This window comes from Talaromyces rugulosus, chromosome VI, assembly GCF_013368755.1.
Source record: "Talaromyces rugulosus chromosome VI, complete sequence".
Classification (NCBI taxonomy): Eukaryota; Fungi; Ascomycota; class Eurotiomycetes; order Eurotiales; family Trichocomaceae; genus Talaromyces; species Talaromyces rugulosus.
Window position 1 is genome coordinate 1,084,226 of NC_049566.1, and position 16,634 is coordinate 1,100,859.

General features: G+C 48.0%; 3 protein-coding genes across 3 annotated transcripts; 1 reads left to right on the forward strand and 2 right to left on the reverse strand.

Moving 5' to 3' along the window:
- Window positions 1–521: 521 nt before the first annotated feature.
- Window positions 522–4,296, forward strand: TRUGW13939_10732 (uncharacterized protein; the record flags this gene model as incomplete). Its single annotated transcript, XM_035493842.1, has 5 exons — window positions 522–1,155; window positions 1,207–2,952; window positions 3,032–3,660; window positions 3,708–3,948; window positions 4,097–4,296. 5 exons carry the CDS (start codon window positions 522–524, stop codon window positions 4,294–4,296), a joined length of 3,450 nt encoding a protein of 1,149 aa, XP_035349735.1.
- Window positions 4,297–11,995: 7,699 nt separating this feature from the next.
- On the reverse strand, window positions 11,996–12,292 carry TRUGW13939_10733 (uncharacterized protein; the record flags this gene model as incomplete). The annotated part of the gene is made up of 2 exons (XM_035493843.1): window positions 11,996–12,198; window positions 12,265–12,292. 2 exons carry the CDS (start codon window positions 12,290–12,292, stop codon window positions 11,996–11,998), a joined length of 231 nt encoding a protein of 76 aa, XP_035349736.1.
- Window positions 12,293–13,688: 1,396 nt separating this feature from the next.
- Window positions 13,689–16,204, reverse strand: TRUGW13939_10734 (uncharacterized protein; the record flags this gene model as incomplete). Its single annotated transcript, XM_035493844.1, has 7 exons — window positions 13,689–13,804; window positions 13,872–14,088; window positions 14,148–15,194; window positions 15,250–15,518; window positions 15,571–15,685; window positions 15,745–15,804; window positions 15,851–16,204. The coding sequence occupies 7 exons, from the start codon at window positions 16,202–16,204 to the stop codon at window positions 13,689–13,691; spliced, it is 2,178 nt and encodes a 725-aa protein (XP_035349737.1).
- Window positions 16,205–16,634: the final 430 nt, after the last annotated feature.

Genomic DNA, 16,634 nt, shown 5'->3' on the forward strand with positions numbered 1-16,634 from the left:
GTGATGCTGCTCCGCAACTGGTGCGCGAGCTAATGACAGCCCGCATCCAACCGCACAGGCCACCTCGGTTCACGACCCGGCAGAAACTCCCCACCGCCTACATCACGTGCTGTCCTTAATTTCGTTTTCCCAAGCTTCGCCAACCGCCATAGTTCGCTCTTTCCCCTATAACACACCAGCCTGCATCCACGCATCGACCAACGCGAACCGCGTATCTAGAACCATTCCAACTCTTTATTATTCACATTTCATAAGGATCATACCACGCGAAATTGCTGTCTACTTCCGCCACCAAGCTACGGCAGCACTGGGTTGATCAATCTCTGAGACGTGATTAGTCTACTACTTTCTTTATGGCGCCGCACCGACCTACAAATCAACAATTTCTTTTTGGTATTGATGAATAGTTCGAAATCGATTGGCTTTTTTTTACTCGCGCTGTACTGTTTGACCGACGCGTCCGTTATCAGATCTGAAAATCAAGACCGGTTTGGGGTTACTCGCGCAAGCTTCATACGACCATGTCGCAGTACCCTCTAGGTTCTGCAAACTACGCGCCGCAGTGGCCAGCGAACCCCCCACAGAGCTCGAGTGACCGATCTAGTTCTACATACTATAGTATGAACACGACTTTGGCCGCAGGTAATTTCGCTACCATGCCATTCAATCCAAATCCACCTACACAACTACCCGGCCTTGGGATGGCAAATGGCCCGGCTCCACCTCCATATTTTCCTCAAACATTTCCCGATAGTCAAATGGCCGTTCATTTTGGGGGGCAGTTGAATGGTGCGGGTGCTTACCCACTGGATAACTCTCTCTCGACCCCTCCATTTGGCTTCTCGCAACCACTCAAGGCAATTCAGCCGCTATCAAGCCACCCAGCCCCCCGATCGCATGAAAAATCACATCTACCAACGCAGAATGACACAGATCGGGAGGAAGGCGAAGTGAGCGATTTCTCAGGCAACGACACGGCCAGCCAGCAGGCCGGGTCTTCTGTCAGGTCAAAACTATTATCGCGGTCCCGCGCCAACGAACCTTTTCCTCCGCACTCAACTGGACCATTATCGATACCAAGAAACCACAACTATGAGCCAATCAGTATATCGTCGTCAGATAACAGCCAGTCCCATGAAGAAGGTTCAGAATCTCGTAAGGCACATTCTCTCTTGAGTATCTGTTAACATTTCTAATCATTACTAGCGTATAATCCCCCAATGACTATAACCGCCTTGCCTGATGCGTCGGAGGAACGTACCCACACATCAAGTGAGACCTGCCTTCAAGATGGCCCTTCTACAAACCGCCTCATCACGACCTCTCCTATTGTTGGGAAAACTGTCTCTCAAATCCGTGTCATGGCTCAAGGGGCTTTACTCGGATTAGCTCCCCATAATATTCGATTCAATGAGCTTGCGAAGGAAAACATTGATCCAGACATTCTCAGGCAGTTATATAATGAGATTGGGATCAAAATCACAAATTCCGTCTCCGATGTCAAGTCACTCAACAAGAGCGGCAATGTAGCACCTGTTGTTGCGCCTAAGGAACCAACAAAATACACCCGCGGCCAAGCAATTACAACACCAGAGGCGCAACAAGATTCCATTAGAAGAAACACTCCACCGCAGAAAGAGAAGGGTTCTTCCGTCGCTAGTACTAGTAAACCGCTTGAACGGAAGGAACTTATTGCTCGGATGCTAGCTGCTAAAGCCAACAAGGCCCCTGCAAATACTAGGCCGAAATCTCCTGAATCGAGACCTGAATCGGCTTCAGGTATCCAGCAGGGCACAGTTCTACCTAAGGACCCTATAGTGCCTCCCAAGATTTCTCAAGCGACGCAGCCCAAGGAGAAGAATAAGGCTCAAACCGAGTTAGCAAGGCAGCGTATAGAGCAACTCAAGAAAATGGGACTAAAGAGACAACAATCCCAGTCCGAATCGGTATCCACACCTCGAGCATTGTCGACAGATAGCACTCAACAAGCAGCTACTTTGTCCCATCCCCTTCCAGAGAGGCCACCTATTCCAGATCAACCAACTATTTTTACCGAGATGCAAACTCCACAAATACCTGGGCTTCAAAAGCACGCTTCAGCAGAAAGCCACCCATCTCCTATACCTCCAGGCATTGGAAATACAGAAATAGACACGGCTACTCCCAGAAAAAATACCGTCAAACGTCCTCGAGCTTCAGACTTTGATGAAATTATTCCCAAATCAAAGAAGCCCTCAGTAGCCCAAGACAGATTGGTTATCGACATTAGTGATGACGAGTCCATGGAGGACGAGGACGACGCTCTGATGCCCGACGTTAATGATGATACACCATCTTCTCAAATGTCAAATTTCCCTCGTTCCAGTGGACCATCGTATCAGAGATCCTCGGCGTCAGCCACCCCTCAAAATCGGCTTCAGGATGCCGAAAGTCTTCGCCAAAAGCACATTCAAATACAAGCTATGCGACGTCGGATAGCCGAATTCGAGAGAAAAAAGATGGCTAAAAAATCACATCCGATGGAATCAACTGTCTCAACGCCAGGTTCCTTCAAAGTAACTAGTGAGCAGGACGATGCCACTCAGTCTCAAGCTGAAGAAGAGCCATTGGCACCGATAGCGGCTACACTTGCCAGGTCCAAGTCTGCAACTGGTTCAATAGATTCATCGGCACAATCGGCAGCATATACGGATACCTCTAATCTAGACCGAATACGACAAAAGCTATTGCGAAAGCAAGAAATTGAGAGCGGACTTCCGACGTTAGAGGATGAGATTCAGCGGGTTGAGACCAAACTCGCTGAGTTTCGACGGTTAGAAGAAGAGCTTTTGGCCGAGATATCCAAAGGTCGGGAAGGGCGAAAACAACTTGTGGATGAGCTTCAAAGTCTCGTTTTAGAAACGCAAGAGATAGAAGCACTACAAGAAACCCAGCACGCCCCAGCTACAGAGGGTGGGTTCTTTTCTTTCTTTTTTGTTAACGAATATTTTCGAGTTTGGTGTCATTCCATTTCACTAACTATTCGACACAGTTACATCAAAGCCGCAAGATGATGGCAGCTTGGATAACACCACCAGCTCTCAAGACTCGTCGCTAAATAGCATGAAGATGGAAATATCGCATCCTGCTCAATCAACCAAACACCGTACTCTGAGTGTGAATCCAATCTCTCTGGAAGAGGCTAGTGATGACAATGATATGGTTGAATCTAAGAGCTCAAGCTCGGAAGCTTCAGGTTCTTCGATGAGCGAATCCAGTGGTGATTCAGATCGGGATTCTACCGAAGTAGGGCCAGAGTTAGAGCACCATGTCCCGCAATCACAACCAAGCAATGGTTTTCCTCCTGCGCAGGAAGCTCCGGTTGATGATTCATCCGCTGCCGAGAGGCCAGTACTCCAAAATTCTACCTCGGTTGCTAAGCCTTCGGAAGAGGCCAGTGGCTTGCAGGAGTTGACAAAGGTTCTGGACAATGATGAGCCTCTGGAAGTTGAAGACAGTGCGGATGAAGCGTATTCTCCCAAGCTGGACGCAGGTGGCGATGAAGAAGAAATGGACATTAACTCTGTTGTTTCTGGGTCGTCTCACGGTGACGCTGACATGAAACTAACCCCCAAGTTTCAGGAACAAGTTGTCATTGCATCGAAGAATGATGCTCTTGACGTACGTTAGTCATGATCAAGTGCGGACACTTACTGACAAGGCTACAGAATGCACCACATAGGGGAAATACGACACTGAAGTTTTCACCTTACGAAAGCCCTCTGAAATATTTCCGTGCCTATCGATATCATCCTAACTTCGACAAGGAGGTTGGCGATGGCTATCGCTCTCTCACCTACAGCCATAAAATCAATCCATCCCAAGCCATGTGTCCATACGAAAGTGCCGGCGGTGTGTGTAATGACAACACGTGCGAGTTTCAGCATTGGCGCGACATGGTGATGCCTGGTGCGTTGGTCACCTAGCATGTTCTCTCTTCTCTTTTCCTTTCTATCCCCTTTTTTCCCGGTCCATGCATCGGGTTTATCTCTTTGCCTTTTTTTTGATTGATTTGGATGGATGAATACTAACTCTTAGGGAACGTTTAACATCTTAGACGACAAGATCCTTGTTGAAATGGGCAATCAGCGGGAAGGAGAAAGCCCAGAAGAAAAAGAGAGATTTCTTGAAGGGCTGAAAGAGATGATCAATACCATGCAGCGCGACCAGGTGAAGGACTTCTCCACCGTTGCCAGCGAAATCGCCGCATACCGTAGACGTTTTCTCTCGGACCCATCACGAATTCTGCCCTTGTAACTGATTCCGGTATGACTCCCTCTAGCCTTTCAGCCGATACCATCAGTATGAAGTTTTCTTTTACTGGCTTCTTTGATACTGAGGCCATGGCGCAACTGGCGCGTGCGGTGCCAGCCCCCGCTTTTTGATACTCATTCTGCAAAAAAAAAAAAAAAAAAGTTCCCCTTCATTGGCGTCTTTGGCCAATGCCCCGTTTCCTCTTTGCATGAACACAGGTGTGCTTTGCTCTTGAGCGTAGCATCAGAGGCGTTTCTCGTCTTATTTGGCATTACGGCATTCTTTCTGCAGTTCCAGAGTTTCTTTTTCTACGATACCCGGTGTTACTCTGCATTCTATTTGGCAGCGATTGGGTTATTTGCAGGGCGTAGAGCGACGAAGTGAGATTTTACCGGCATTACGGCAAGATCGATGCTTGCCGATTTCCTACTTAGCATTAATTACATGAATTGATTCATATTCGTTTCATCTGTTTCAGCAATTCCTCGTAGCACGCTTGGCATATTATCGCGTAATGGGGAAAAAAAAGGAGAGATGTGGCTAGCAATAGCCATTCAAGGCTAAGCCACAGCTAGGTAAAAGTTTGATGTCACAGCTGAGAAGACTAGTATGATGTATGATCAACTTGAGTTTACACTCGGGCGTAAATCAGACGAATAACTTCTTCTATGATCAAGCACTAAGTAACACTAGTCTATGATGGTTTTAGTTCCACTCAAAAAAGGTAGCTGAGAGCCTGAGACAAGGCATACTCGGAAGCTTGATAGTATCCGCACCCGGTATCTATTAGGACTCGGAAGACATGGCGCTCCAATAGGAACGAATCCACGGCGAATTCAACATAGCCAAATGCTTAACAAGGGCATCGATATTTTTTTTTTCCCTATCATCAACCAGTACGGGGCGCAGTGGTGAGTCATGATGAAAAACCAACAAGTGGACAGACACTAAACTCCATGACGTAATCAGACGGTGTAATTACACCTGACTGCTCCATTTTTTCCTTTCATTTTCTTGTGTCCAAAAAATTTTTCTTGTCTTTTTCAGCACTAGAGAATACAGACCGTGATTTCTAGTCCTTTTGAAGCATGCTGGTTTTGTGTTGTCGTTCTTGGCGGGCGGTAAATAATACATGACGTAACAGGAAACAAACCCGAGTTTTCAGCTGGTGTCTGTCTGTCGGGCTGGCTGATGCCCTGCTCGCTTCAACGGTCTTTTTTTCCCTTCCTTGTGATGAAATTATCCGCCGGTCTGGTTTCATCAAAAAAAAAATCCCCCCAAAAGAAAACGGATTCAGTGTATGAAGTGAAATGAAATGCAATGCATCAAGCGTTTGGCCAATCAAACGGCTGCCAATTGTCATCTCATCCGGAGAGCGGGATTCCGAACGGCCCTTACTGGCTGTACCACGGCGTTGGCCCCACCCACTCTCAGCCAATTACGGGGCCGAGCTGTGGGTCGCTGATGCGGCTCTGCGAGTCTGCGGCGACTCGGCGCATGTGACTCAAACGTCCCGCCGACAACATGCAGCTTTGATGCGACCTCACTCTCTCTTTTTTCCTCTCTCCTACGTACCACGACACATACGACGCATGCGACGCATAGTTTTCCAATCGCTATTGCGGATCAGCGCAACACTCAATAGTGTATCTCTGCTGCTGCTGCTGCATGTCGTCACACTCGCTCTTCAGCAGCTAACAAGTAGTCGCCCTCTCTCTTGTTTTGACTCATCCTGACCTGCAGAAGCACAGCCATGCAGTCACTTTACCAAAAGTGGATACTCTTAGCATGCAGAACCAGATGACTCAAGTCGAGATGACTCAACATCGGCCACTCCTCTAACTGGTTCACACTCTGCTTCGTTCACCGTCCCCACTCACTGATTTGACAGCTGATGACAGAAAAACAATAATTAATGGTTTCAATTTGGAAACAGATTCAGTGATATGATACACAAATGATGACAAAAAGTCTAATTAAAATGCAATTGAAAAACAATTGAAACATCAATGCGACAAGAGATGCCCGAAAAATAGAAGAAGAAGATTCCATGCTCAATTCCGTTTCCTGAAAAAAAAAAAAAAAAAAAAAAGTCGCTTCATGATAAAATTGGAATGCAGAAATGGTCGTGAAAAAAAGTCGAGAGTTACTGTTTATGATGTTTTCATGAATCATATGCGATGTCGCTCAAAAAGGAAGAAAAAAAAGAGAGAGAAAAAACCAATGATGAAAACTCCTCCATTATGCCAAGAGAGAAAAATGCGCGCTTATAACCTGTTAACAGTCAATCACTCTTCTTTTTGAATTGTACAGGAGGAAAAGATGCGGCCTACATCTCAAACAGATCCAGTTTCTTTGGGATGCCGTGCCTCAAGCCGGCCGGCAATTGTAGCAGATTGTGTGAGAGCAGCTCACACACATTGGCTGGTTATCGTACATCTTTGGACCGTCGTTGCACTGGCAGCAATAATATAAATTGCTAGGCATTTGCCTTAAGAGACCGCCAAAGTTGAAAATATTGTACGTATCCATTGCCTGCGGTCCGGGCATGAGTGGACGACGCGCGGTTGGCGTCAAGGAGGAGGGAGCAATGCATGCTCGTTCGAGATGGACCGGTTGGTTGTATAGCGTTTCTGCAGGTCGAAGTTTGTTGCAGGTGTGAGTATTTCCGATTGACGAGAAGTTTTGTCGGCGAGAGAGCATTTGGGATACAGTATGCATATCCACGCTTTCCATGTCGCATTGTCCACAGCGCGGCGCGGCGCAATTTGGGCAGAAGACGTCAAGGGTCACGTTCCAGGGACCAAGATTGCACTTGCAGCAGTACCAGACAGGTGATTCAGGCATGGTTGGATAATATGTGGAAGTGGTAATGGGTGTGGATAATGAAGATGTCAACAACAAGATGACTATAATCTTTCTCACTCTGTTTTGTTGACTAGAGGAAGGTTTGATGTCTGGGATGATGATATTCTGAAACGATGGAGAGAAGAGAAGAATCTTGGGAAGGGGAATTACTTCTTCTTATAAAGTCAATGGGAGCAAGTGAAATAACCAGCACAGCCAACAAGGGGCCCCGTAAACGGCTTCTGTGAAAAGCACCAGTGAAACAAAGATGAAGCTAGGGATTGTGGCTTTGCCTTATGGGTGAAAGTGAAGGTGAATTCGCCCAGAAGATCAATCTAGCCCGTCAGGCAGACAGGACCACAGCAGTGAATAAATGCATACCAAAATGCCTTCTAAAGCAGGCAGTCATGGGACTCTGTATGCGCCTTGTCCAGGCAAACACCCTCGAGCGGGCCAATCAGAGAGCCCAGAAGCAAGGAGCCACAAGAACATCATAAAATGACTGTATTATACCTGTTAACAGAGTCAAGCGCTGCGAGTCTGCCTAGCCTGCCAGGGCCGTGTTTGCCTGCGGTGGATCATTTTAGGGCTAGAAGGCATCGAGGCACCGAACCTAGAGAAACTGCGCTAGTCCTACATCGTACGCCGGGGCAATCATTGCCGTTACATCGAACATTGAGGACCAAATAATATAACTTCTTTCTCTTTCATTCTGTTCAGTTCGTAGACGAAAGAAGAACTCTCAAATAAACACCTCAAATTGAGCGCCTTTTCCACCCTGGCAAAAGGACGGGCGAGCAGGGCAAGTGGGCGCTGTCAACCGGGGCACACTCGTTAGTCCGTTACAATACCGTACCGATTTACTACATGTAATATTCTTATGCAGACCAGACAAACCAATAACCAATGTTTTAAAGAGATCATAATAACAGTAATAATAATATCTAACAAATTAAGCTGGTTATCGCGCACACTGTAATCCCAGCAGAGATCCCAGTTGCAGATGATCTAGTCTGCTTCATAGCCACAGTAGTAGACTAAAACCTTGCCGTTGCGCCGGGGCAAAGAACCCGCTCATTAGTTATTAAGGCGCGGGGCGTTTGTTTACTCATCTGTAACAAAATGAAGCAGACGGGCAACAGGATAGTGGAGGCTGTGTGGGAAATAAAAAAACTCAAACAGGGGGGAAAGGAGACAGACCTGAGCTGTGTTTTGCACCTAATTCATGATACATGCCTTGGTTTCACCCGGTTAGGAAGCCTTGCCGCAATACAATTTTTGATCGGTGAGCTGGACAAATAAACTGCAGCTATAAAAGAAAAAAAAAAAATTTTTCTCTTGTACATGGGTGGTGACAGGGACGCGTAACTTCATTAAATCAAAGATCCAATCGAAATGCCAGCATGCTTGTTCTGATATGCAACTAAATGCGCCTCGGGCCACCGATCTTCAAACGTCTCCAATTCCCGCCGTTCATTCGCCTTTCACCCGCCGATTTTATTTCATTTTAAATTTATTCATTTTTTAACTTCCCTACTTCAAAGTGAGAGAGAAAAAAGAAGAAGAAGAAGAAGAAAAACAATGCTTGGCTGCTGCCATTTCATCGAAATCAGGCGGCCAGGAAACAATACTTTCCGTATCGGGAAGAATCCGGATTTACCCGTTTAGGCGATTAAGGGCCCAGGGCTAGGGCACAAAGTCATCTGATGGCTAATGCAGCGAATAATGATGCAATCTGCAAATTCTGCATAGTTACGGGATAACATGATCAATGATGCAAATAGCCACCGTTTTCCGGGCGACGGAATAAGAGCGTGTTTGCCTGGAAAAAATTTTTAAAATGTAATGCGATTAGTCTATGACATCAGCGACAATGGGTTCGATTATCGCTACCCCAGCAGTTCAAGAGCTGCTGCAGGTGTTTGATAGGTTCCCTGCACTTGCAAGGATCCCAAGCAGGCACTGCGCAGCTAAGTGACTGTTATCAACAAGGTATATTGCCTATGAGGCAGAACACGGATACATCTCCGCGTTTTCCCTTTGATTTTTTCTTCTTCTTTATTTTACTTTTCTATTCTATTCTATTCTATTTCGCTTTTAGAGAAGAAGAAAAAAAAGCAAAGATGCAGTGTCTGCCTTGCAAGGCATTTTTACGGGGACCCCGCAAATAACCGATCGCTGCCTAGATTCAAGCCTGCAGCTGATGGCATCACCGAAACATTCATATTTCATATAAAAAGAAAAAGAAAAGAAAGGAGAAAGAAAATTATGACTGGATTCTCCAAGCGAGTGCTGATCGTGGTGATAAATTATATCGCCATGCATAGATGGATTGAGGCGGAGCCAGGCATTGCGGCTCTTTTGCCCCGCATGCATGTGCTGGGGCGCTTGCGTCAATCAACCATCAAGCTATTCGCGTCCATGACTCACCCCTCAGTGTGGTGAGGATCGGGGTTCGGAGCTGGCCGATGCTGGTAACTAGGGAGAGGAAGTTGTCTTTGTCAATTTGTTCTCGTTTGCAGACATAGTGGTATGGTTATCAATAGTAATAAAATGATATTAAGGGTCCGAACCGGAATAATCTATCTATAACACGCTCTTGCAAGACAAAAATATTTCAAATAAGACATTCATAACCGGAATCACTTGCTGAAGAGCAAAGGCCATGGGGAAGTGTAGAAACATGGGAAGCGTAGAAGCGAAGCATGGGAAGCGTAAAAGGGCGGGAAAGAATATCGTCAGGGACTGAGTAGGGGACAGCCGGCGAAGCGAGTCGAGAAGAAAATTGCCTGTCCCCTATTTTCGTGGTTTTGGGTGGCTTTCCACCTTGCAACGGCTGCATTTCTCAAGTTGACATGATGCACAATGATCCTGCCACAAAGGATGCGGTCCATCTCCACAATCACAACAGAACCATTTTTTTTCTTCTTCGTCGTATAGAGGATTATTCTGTAGACCAAAAGTCCATTCTTCAGCGAGCTGCTTAGCGACGATGTTGTTTTTTGCACCACGAGCAGCCATGTTTTTCAAGACGAAAGCCATATTGAATCGAAGACTAGCATAATAAAAAATGTTAATCCCGAACAACTGCATCGAGAGAGAGTCCAAACTTACTAGAGGGTATATCAGATGGTTTTCACTGATTGAGAGTATACATGCGATTTGCAGTGACAAAAGACATTCCATCGATGCAGCTTTAAATAGTATACCACGTCGCACAAGTATCAACCTTGGGCGCTACCAGGCGAGCGATAGCATCATAGCAATGCCTGCGAACAACGGCGAGGGCAACGGTGAGGGCGACGAGGCTTTACCCTGGCCACCACATTGTGGAAGGTCATAGGTCGACACTGTAGTAAGGCACATTTGATCACACACTTGGTCAACCCGGCGGACCACAGATTCGCCCAAAAGAGCCTGTCCTGTGGCTATGCTTTCTTGCCCTTCCTCTGCCCACATCCTCTCAAAACCGGGCGCGGTGACGGATTCGGCACCGACGTAGGCTGTGGCTTCATGGGCGACTTGACTTGCGCGCCAGGGCGACCTGGTGTAACGAGGTGCACAACACGGAGGGAGGGAGATCCATCACGAAGAGCCGGGAGCATCGCCTCTCCGGTTTCCCCCACGGTGTTCAAGGCGTTTCTGGTCTTAAACTCGCAGGCAGCAAAAGTAACGGATGACTAAGCGGCGAAGGGGGAGGAGGTGAGCCAGCCTGATATGGGCGAAACAAGCTCGTTCTACCACTGCGACTGCTCTCGGGGGGAGAGAGGAATAGGTGCGGACCAAGGGTGAGATATTTCTTTCGAGTTGAGAAGAAGGGTCAGCCAGCCTTTAAATAAACGAGTTGAGCCGCATGTTCGGGACGAGGAGTACTTACATGGGGGCCTTTACACCATTTGCGGCACGGTTATGTGATTTTTCGTGGGCCTTGGGACCAAAGGAACCTGTCAAGTGACGATAAACCACGCCACTTATGTTTGAAAGAGCCGGTTTTTCCTCGAAGGTGGTGTTGGGCCAGACGATGATAGGAAAGTACTACTACCCCGCACAGGCGCTTTCAGCTTCAGCCTGCTGCCAACAATGTTGGCCTTCCATTTCACGGCAGAAAGTGATACCACGGAGAGTTGAGGCTCTGCTTCAAAAGAGGAAACTGCTGGATTGAAACGTATCCTTCTTTTTCCCATGCTGGTTTCTGGAGAAATATGATGGAAAAGAGATGGTTATGAACATGGGATGTTTGGCCCGCAGACAGGTGCGGGGTCTGATGCAACAACAACAACCACCACAACAAGAAGCATGTGGACTAACGGGTTCGAGCGGAGCACGTCACCTGTGATAGCTCTCATTAGTCTATTGTTGAGAGAACATGCATACAAGTTGGATATCGGCCTCACGTTGTTATATGTTGAAGCCGAATTCAATGCGGGTTGTTTAGGTGACGCGTGGTCCCCGGTTACACGAGAATATCAAATTGTTTGGTTACTCCAGGAAGATATATTCTGGGCTGTTTGTTGTTCTTATGTGACATGCTACTCGAGAAATCCAAGTATAAGTACGGAGAGCCGCCGAGGTACTGTATATAAACAGAAAGAAGCATATTCCATCGATTAGTCAAGGTATGTATGTGTAAAATGAAGATATATAGATATATAGACATGATATGAAATCAGATATAAAGAGTGAGCCTTGGGGAGTGCATCAAGGGTAAAACCGGTAACAAGGACCATGTCGGATGACCCAATTGAAGTACTAGTTCACAAGGCCGAGGGGCCAGGGCCGATCCAGCTTTCGGCACGTGCCTCGAGAATCGGAAATATATACACCGATAACTTTTGGACATAAATCGTAAACTTCTTTATCGGGAATCAGAGGTGGATCGGCCCCAGGCAGAAGGCCGCCAGTTACTGCCGGTGGAGTTCTTGGACATGCTTCCGGCTGGTGAGGTTGGCGACGGGCTGGTGTACACGTACTCGCCGTCCACGTATTGTGCGTCGTTGAATAGCGTGGCACGTTGCCGTCGCCGTGTGTATCGTTGCTCGAGGCGATAGACTTCGAGCCCTGCACAAACGCAAAGCAGTTAGTTTGGTGACAGTTAAGGAGCTGCTCGTGGCTTGGAGGGCTTACTGCTCTGTAGCCTGTCTAGAAACCCCATGATTGTGGATGAAGATTTTGTATATCGGGAGGTATATAGCCGGCCAGTACTGGTATAGGCCTCACAAAGGCCGGCAGCGAGTGGAAGAAACGTAGGGGCTGGTAGCTTGAGAGAAAGACGGTGGTAAAGCTAAGGATGTCGGTCAGCACATGGATCATCACGGTCGAGAGTAGGGAAGAAGGCTACCTGTAGTAAGGGAGCAGACAAGATCGCACAGTCTGTGAGGCTGGTAGTAGTCCCAATGGATCGATTACATGGATCTTGCAGACACACGAGGCTGGGCGAGCGAAGAAGAGATCAATTGCAGAGAGGATCGCACTAGGCCAGTCACGACATCAATTGCACGCATATATACTAGCAGAATAAGGAAGGACGAAAGCACGACGGTCGAATGAGGGGACAGCAGGATATCGCTGCAGCAACTAACTAACTTATGGAGTAAGAGAGAGAGAGAGAGAGAGAGAAGAGCAATTTCCCAATTTCCAGGGGATGCGGATGTCTAGATCGGCCTAGCCTGGTTCTAGCGGGCCGTCTTGTTGCTAGCGACACGGCGAGACGGCCAGTGCTCTCCGCCGTCACTCTCTCCACGCCCACGAGGCACGGCCACAACGCCAGCGAGTCAGCTCTCGCAACCAGAACGATGCAAGGGGGCCAGAAAACCCTAAATAATAAGGCCGCAGCGAGTCAACAGCCGGCTGCTTTGCATTCTCTTTCATCCCATCCACCTTCAAGACACCAACACGCCGCTGCCACAGGCCTCTCGAAGAAACATCAACTCCAGACCGAGCCGTGAAACTGCCGACAGACGCCAAGGATCGGAGATATTATTGCGACGCCAGAGCTAGGATCATAATTCATAATACTAGTAAATACGCTGCTGGTGGGGGGAGGATTCAACGTGCAACAAAGCAGATTGCGACTTCAACCCCCCGCACGGAGGAGTCCGAGAGCGACCATCTATAGCAGCAGCGGTAATGTTATAATATACTAACTATCGCCCTGGCAGGCTGGTACCTGACTACCTGTACTACCTGAACGTTCAGTGTTATCATCAACAGTCAATCCCCATTGGGTCGGCGCCAACTAGTTTCAAACTGGCACCGCATGGTTTTCCCTTCTCCCGGAAAAACGGCTCCAGTCCTCATTAGTGAACCATGGTGAATTATGAACTAACGAACCGCCGTCGAAGTTAACCTGGTCTAGCAGCCATTTAAACTTTGTGGACATGGCTGTGGTTTCGTTTCGCAACCGTGGGGAGATTTATCGAACAGTATGAATATTCCCAGGAAATCAGTCTTCTATATACATTTATGTACAGGCGAACAACACCTCGCTCGCTTATGCTTCTTGCCCTATAAGGCGCTGCCCACCGCGAGAAACCCGACTCATCTATCGTCTATTTGGCTGGCTTGCTCAGGTCTGTTGGCGCGGACGCCTCCGGCACCTCCGACTCCGGCCCGGTTTCGAGTTGTCGTTCCAGGTCAACGTCCTGTGCGAGAGACACTTCTTGAGCTGTTCGTTATCGCGTCAGTAACGAGTCATTTATTTGGCACCAGAAACAAAAGCAAAGAGCGCTTACCGTGCCATAAGTTTGCATAGACACCTTTCTGCTCAAGCAATTCGGTGTGCGTGCCGCTCTCGACGACATGCCCGTCCTTGAGCACCAGGATCTGGTCACTATCGTAGATGGTACGTAGCCGATGCGCTACAAACACACTGGTGCGTGCCTTCTCTTTGATTATGCTGTTGATATTTTGTAGAAGCGCCTGTTCCGTATATGTATCCAAGGCCGAGGTCTAGACGTTTGATCAATCAGCATTCACCCAGCATATCCAAATGCATTTTCACAACTCACCGCTTCGTCAAAGAAAAGTAGCGGCGGGTCTTTGAGAATCAGCCGCGACACTGCAAGTCGTTGCTTCTCTCCGCCGGAAATCATCATTCCACGCTCACCCACTGCCGTGTTGTATCCGTCGGGGAGTCTCTGAATAAGCTCATGCACGTGCGCTCTTTCCGCAGCTTTCTGGACTTCCTCGCTAGTCGAGTCGATCTTTCCATACCGGATATTGTGCTCGATCGTGTCGTTGAAAAGGGTTGTATCTTGAGGCACCACGCCAATTGACTGGCGTAGGCTCTCCAATGTCACGTCCCGCACATCTTGCCCATCGATCAGAATGCGTCCCTCCTGCACATCGTAGAATCGGAACAGAAGTCTAAGAATCGTAGACTTTCCGCAGCCACTCGGCCCAACGACGGCAAATTTGGCTCCGGCGGGGACTGTAAAGCTGGCGTTTTTGAGAATTGGCCGGTCAGGATGGTATCCAAATGTCACATTCTCAAAGCGAATCTCGCCTCCGCGAGATAGATCCAAGACCTTGGCGTCTGGCTGCTCCTTGACAGTAACATTGACCTTTTGCAAATTGAACAGGGTTTCCATGTCAAGCAGAGATTGTCTCAGTTCACGATAGACAGATCCCAAGAAATTGAGAGGCACCGATAGCTGAAAGACGAGTTGATTGACCATGACTAGGTCTCCCACTGTCAACTGGCCCGTTGCAACTCCGTCTGCGGCCAAGTACATCATGGCCGCTAATGCACTGGAAAAGATCATGTTCTGGCCCGAGTTCAAAAATGCAAGAGACGTCGTCACCTTGATAGACGCATTTTCGTACGCTTTGAGTGCGCGGTCATATCGTGCTCCTTCGTAGGCCTCATTGTTGAAATACTTGACCGCTTCGTAATTTATCAAAGAGTCAACTGCTACTGTCGCCCCCTTGTTGTCTGCAGCATTTGCTTGCTTCCGAAATTTCGTTCGCCACGCTGTAGTCGTGATGGTGAACGCGGTATACGCAACCATGGTCCCCACCGTGATGGCTGCAAATTGGAAACCATATTGATAGGTCTATAAAGAGTTAATCTATATCCAACATATTCAAGGAAATCAAAGAGAAAAATACCAGAATTCCGCACACCATGGAGATCTCTAATGCAGTCGGGAAAACATGGAAGACCATAGAAGTCAAAAGGAAGCTGATTCCCTTGGTTCCTCTATCGATAGCTCTGGTCAGCCCACCAGTTTGACGAGTCAGGTGGAAATTCAAATCCAGGCGCAAAAGGTGGTTGAAAACATTTCCTGCGACTTTTCGAATGGCTTTTTGCGCAACGCTCGCAAACACGGCGTTTCTCAGTTCCTGGAATACTGTTGCACCAATTCTAGTGGCGCCATCTAGAGCCCTGGGTCAGATAAATTCATTGGCAAGAGCAAAACACCAACTAACATGCAATTATCATAGCCCCGGCGACAGTGTACGCAGTGCCTCCGACGGCGGCAAAGTCAATATTCATTGAATCAACGATATTCTTGAAATAGAAAGGCACCTCGACGTTGAGTATCTGTAGAAAATTGTAAACACTTTTTTCCCCATGCATCTCTGCTAAGATAGAAACCATACCTTTGCTCCAATAAGTAAGGTAAGCGCTGAGCCGACACGCAGCTTCGTGCCCCAGTCATCCTGCTTACTGTTAGGAACGTTGAGAAATCTAGTACGACCACTCTACCTTTGGCCAAAGATATTTTGCCATTTCCTTCATTATAGCCCAGTCTGCATTTCTTTGCTCCTTATTTGTCACAGTGGCTTCGCTCAGAAAACCACCCTTCTTCTCCGGCTGATTCGCAGCGGCTGGTTTTTTAGTTGCATGGCGCGTGCTTCCTGGTTGAGGAGCAAGTTCAGCTGGTGACTGCGGCAGCTGAGACGGCTGGGCAGGTTTCTGCTCCCTCCAGAGTCGACTTCCTGTAGTAAAGGCGCATATTCGGCTCCGGTTCAGCACGAAGGTCTGCTGCGATCGAAGGTGGAAATTTGCACGGAGATGCGGCAAGTGCGCGCAAGGTGACCTCGCAGCTTGAAGCATCATATTTCTAGAACCACCGACCGGCCACTTCCAGCTGAGTATACGTTCCAGGCGTTCGATTCGAGCTTCAAAACAGCATGAGTTTGGGATCTATGGCGTCGGTGGGGGGTTTCATCCGCTCCGCATTCGGCGATTTGATCCGTAGCGAGGAATTTTCGGGGCTCTTGCTTGCTCGACAGATGGCGTGCGCGGTTGGCGACGAAGAATAAGAAAAACACTTCCTCTCAGCCTGACGACAGAAAGGGGTGTCGGATGCAGTCCATGAGGGAGTAACAATATGCAGCTTCAAATGTCGTGATTGCCCGCGGTCCCCCCACACGAGGTGTCTGGATTGGCCCGGAGCTTGGCGCTGGGCTAGGCTAGGCTAGCCCGACTGAGCCGAAAAATAACGGAAAGAGCGAACGGTGATGATAGCAAACACTGACGTAGAGCT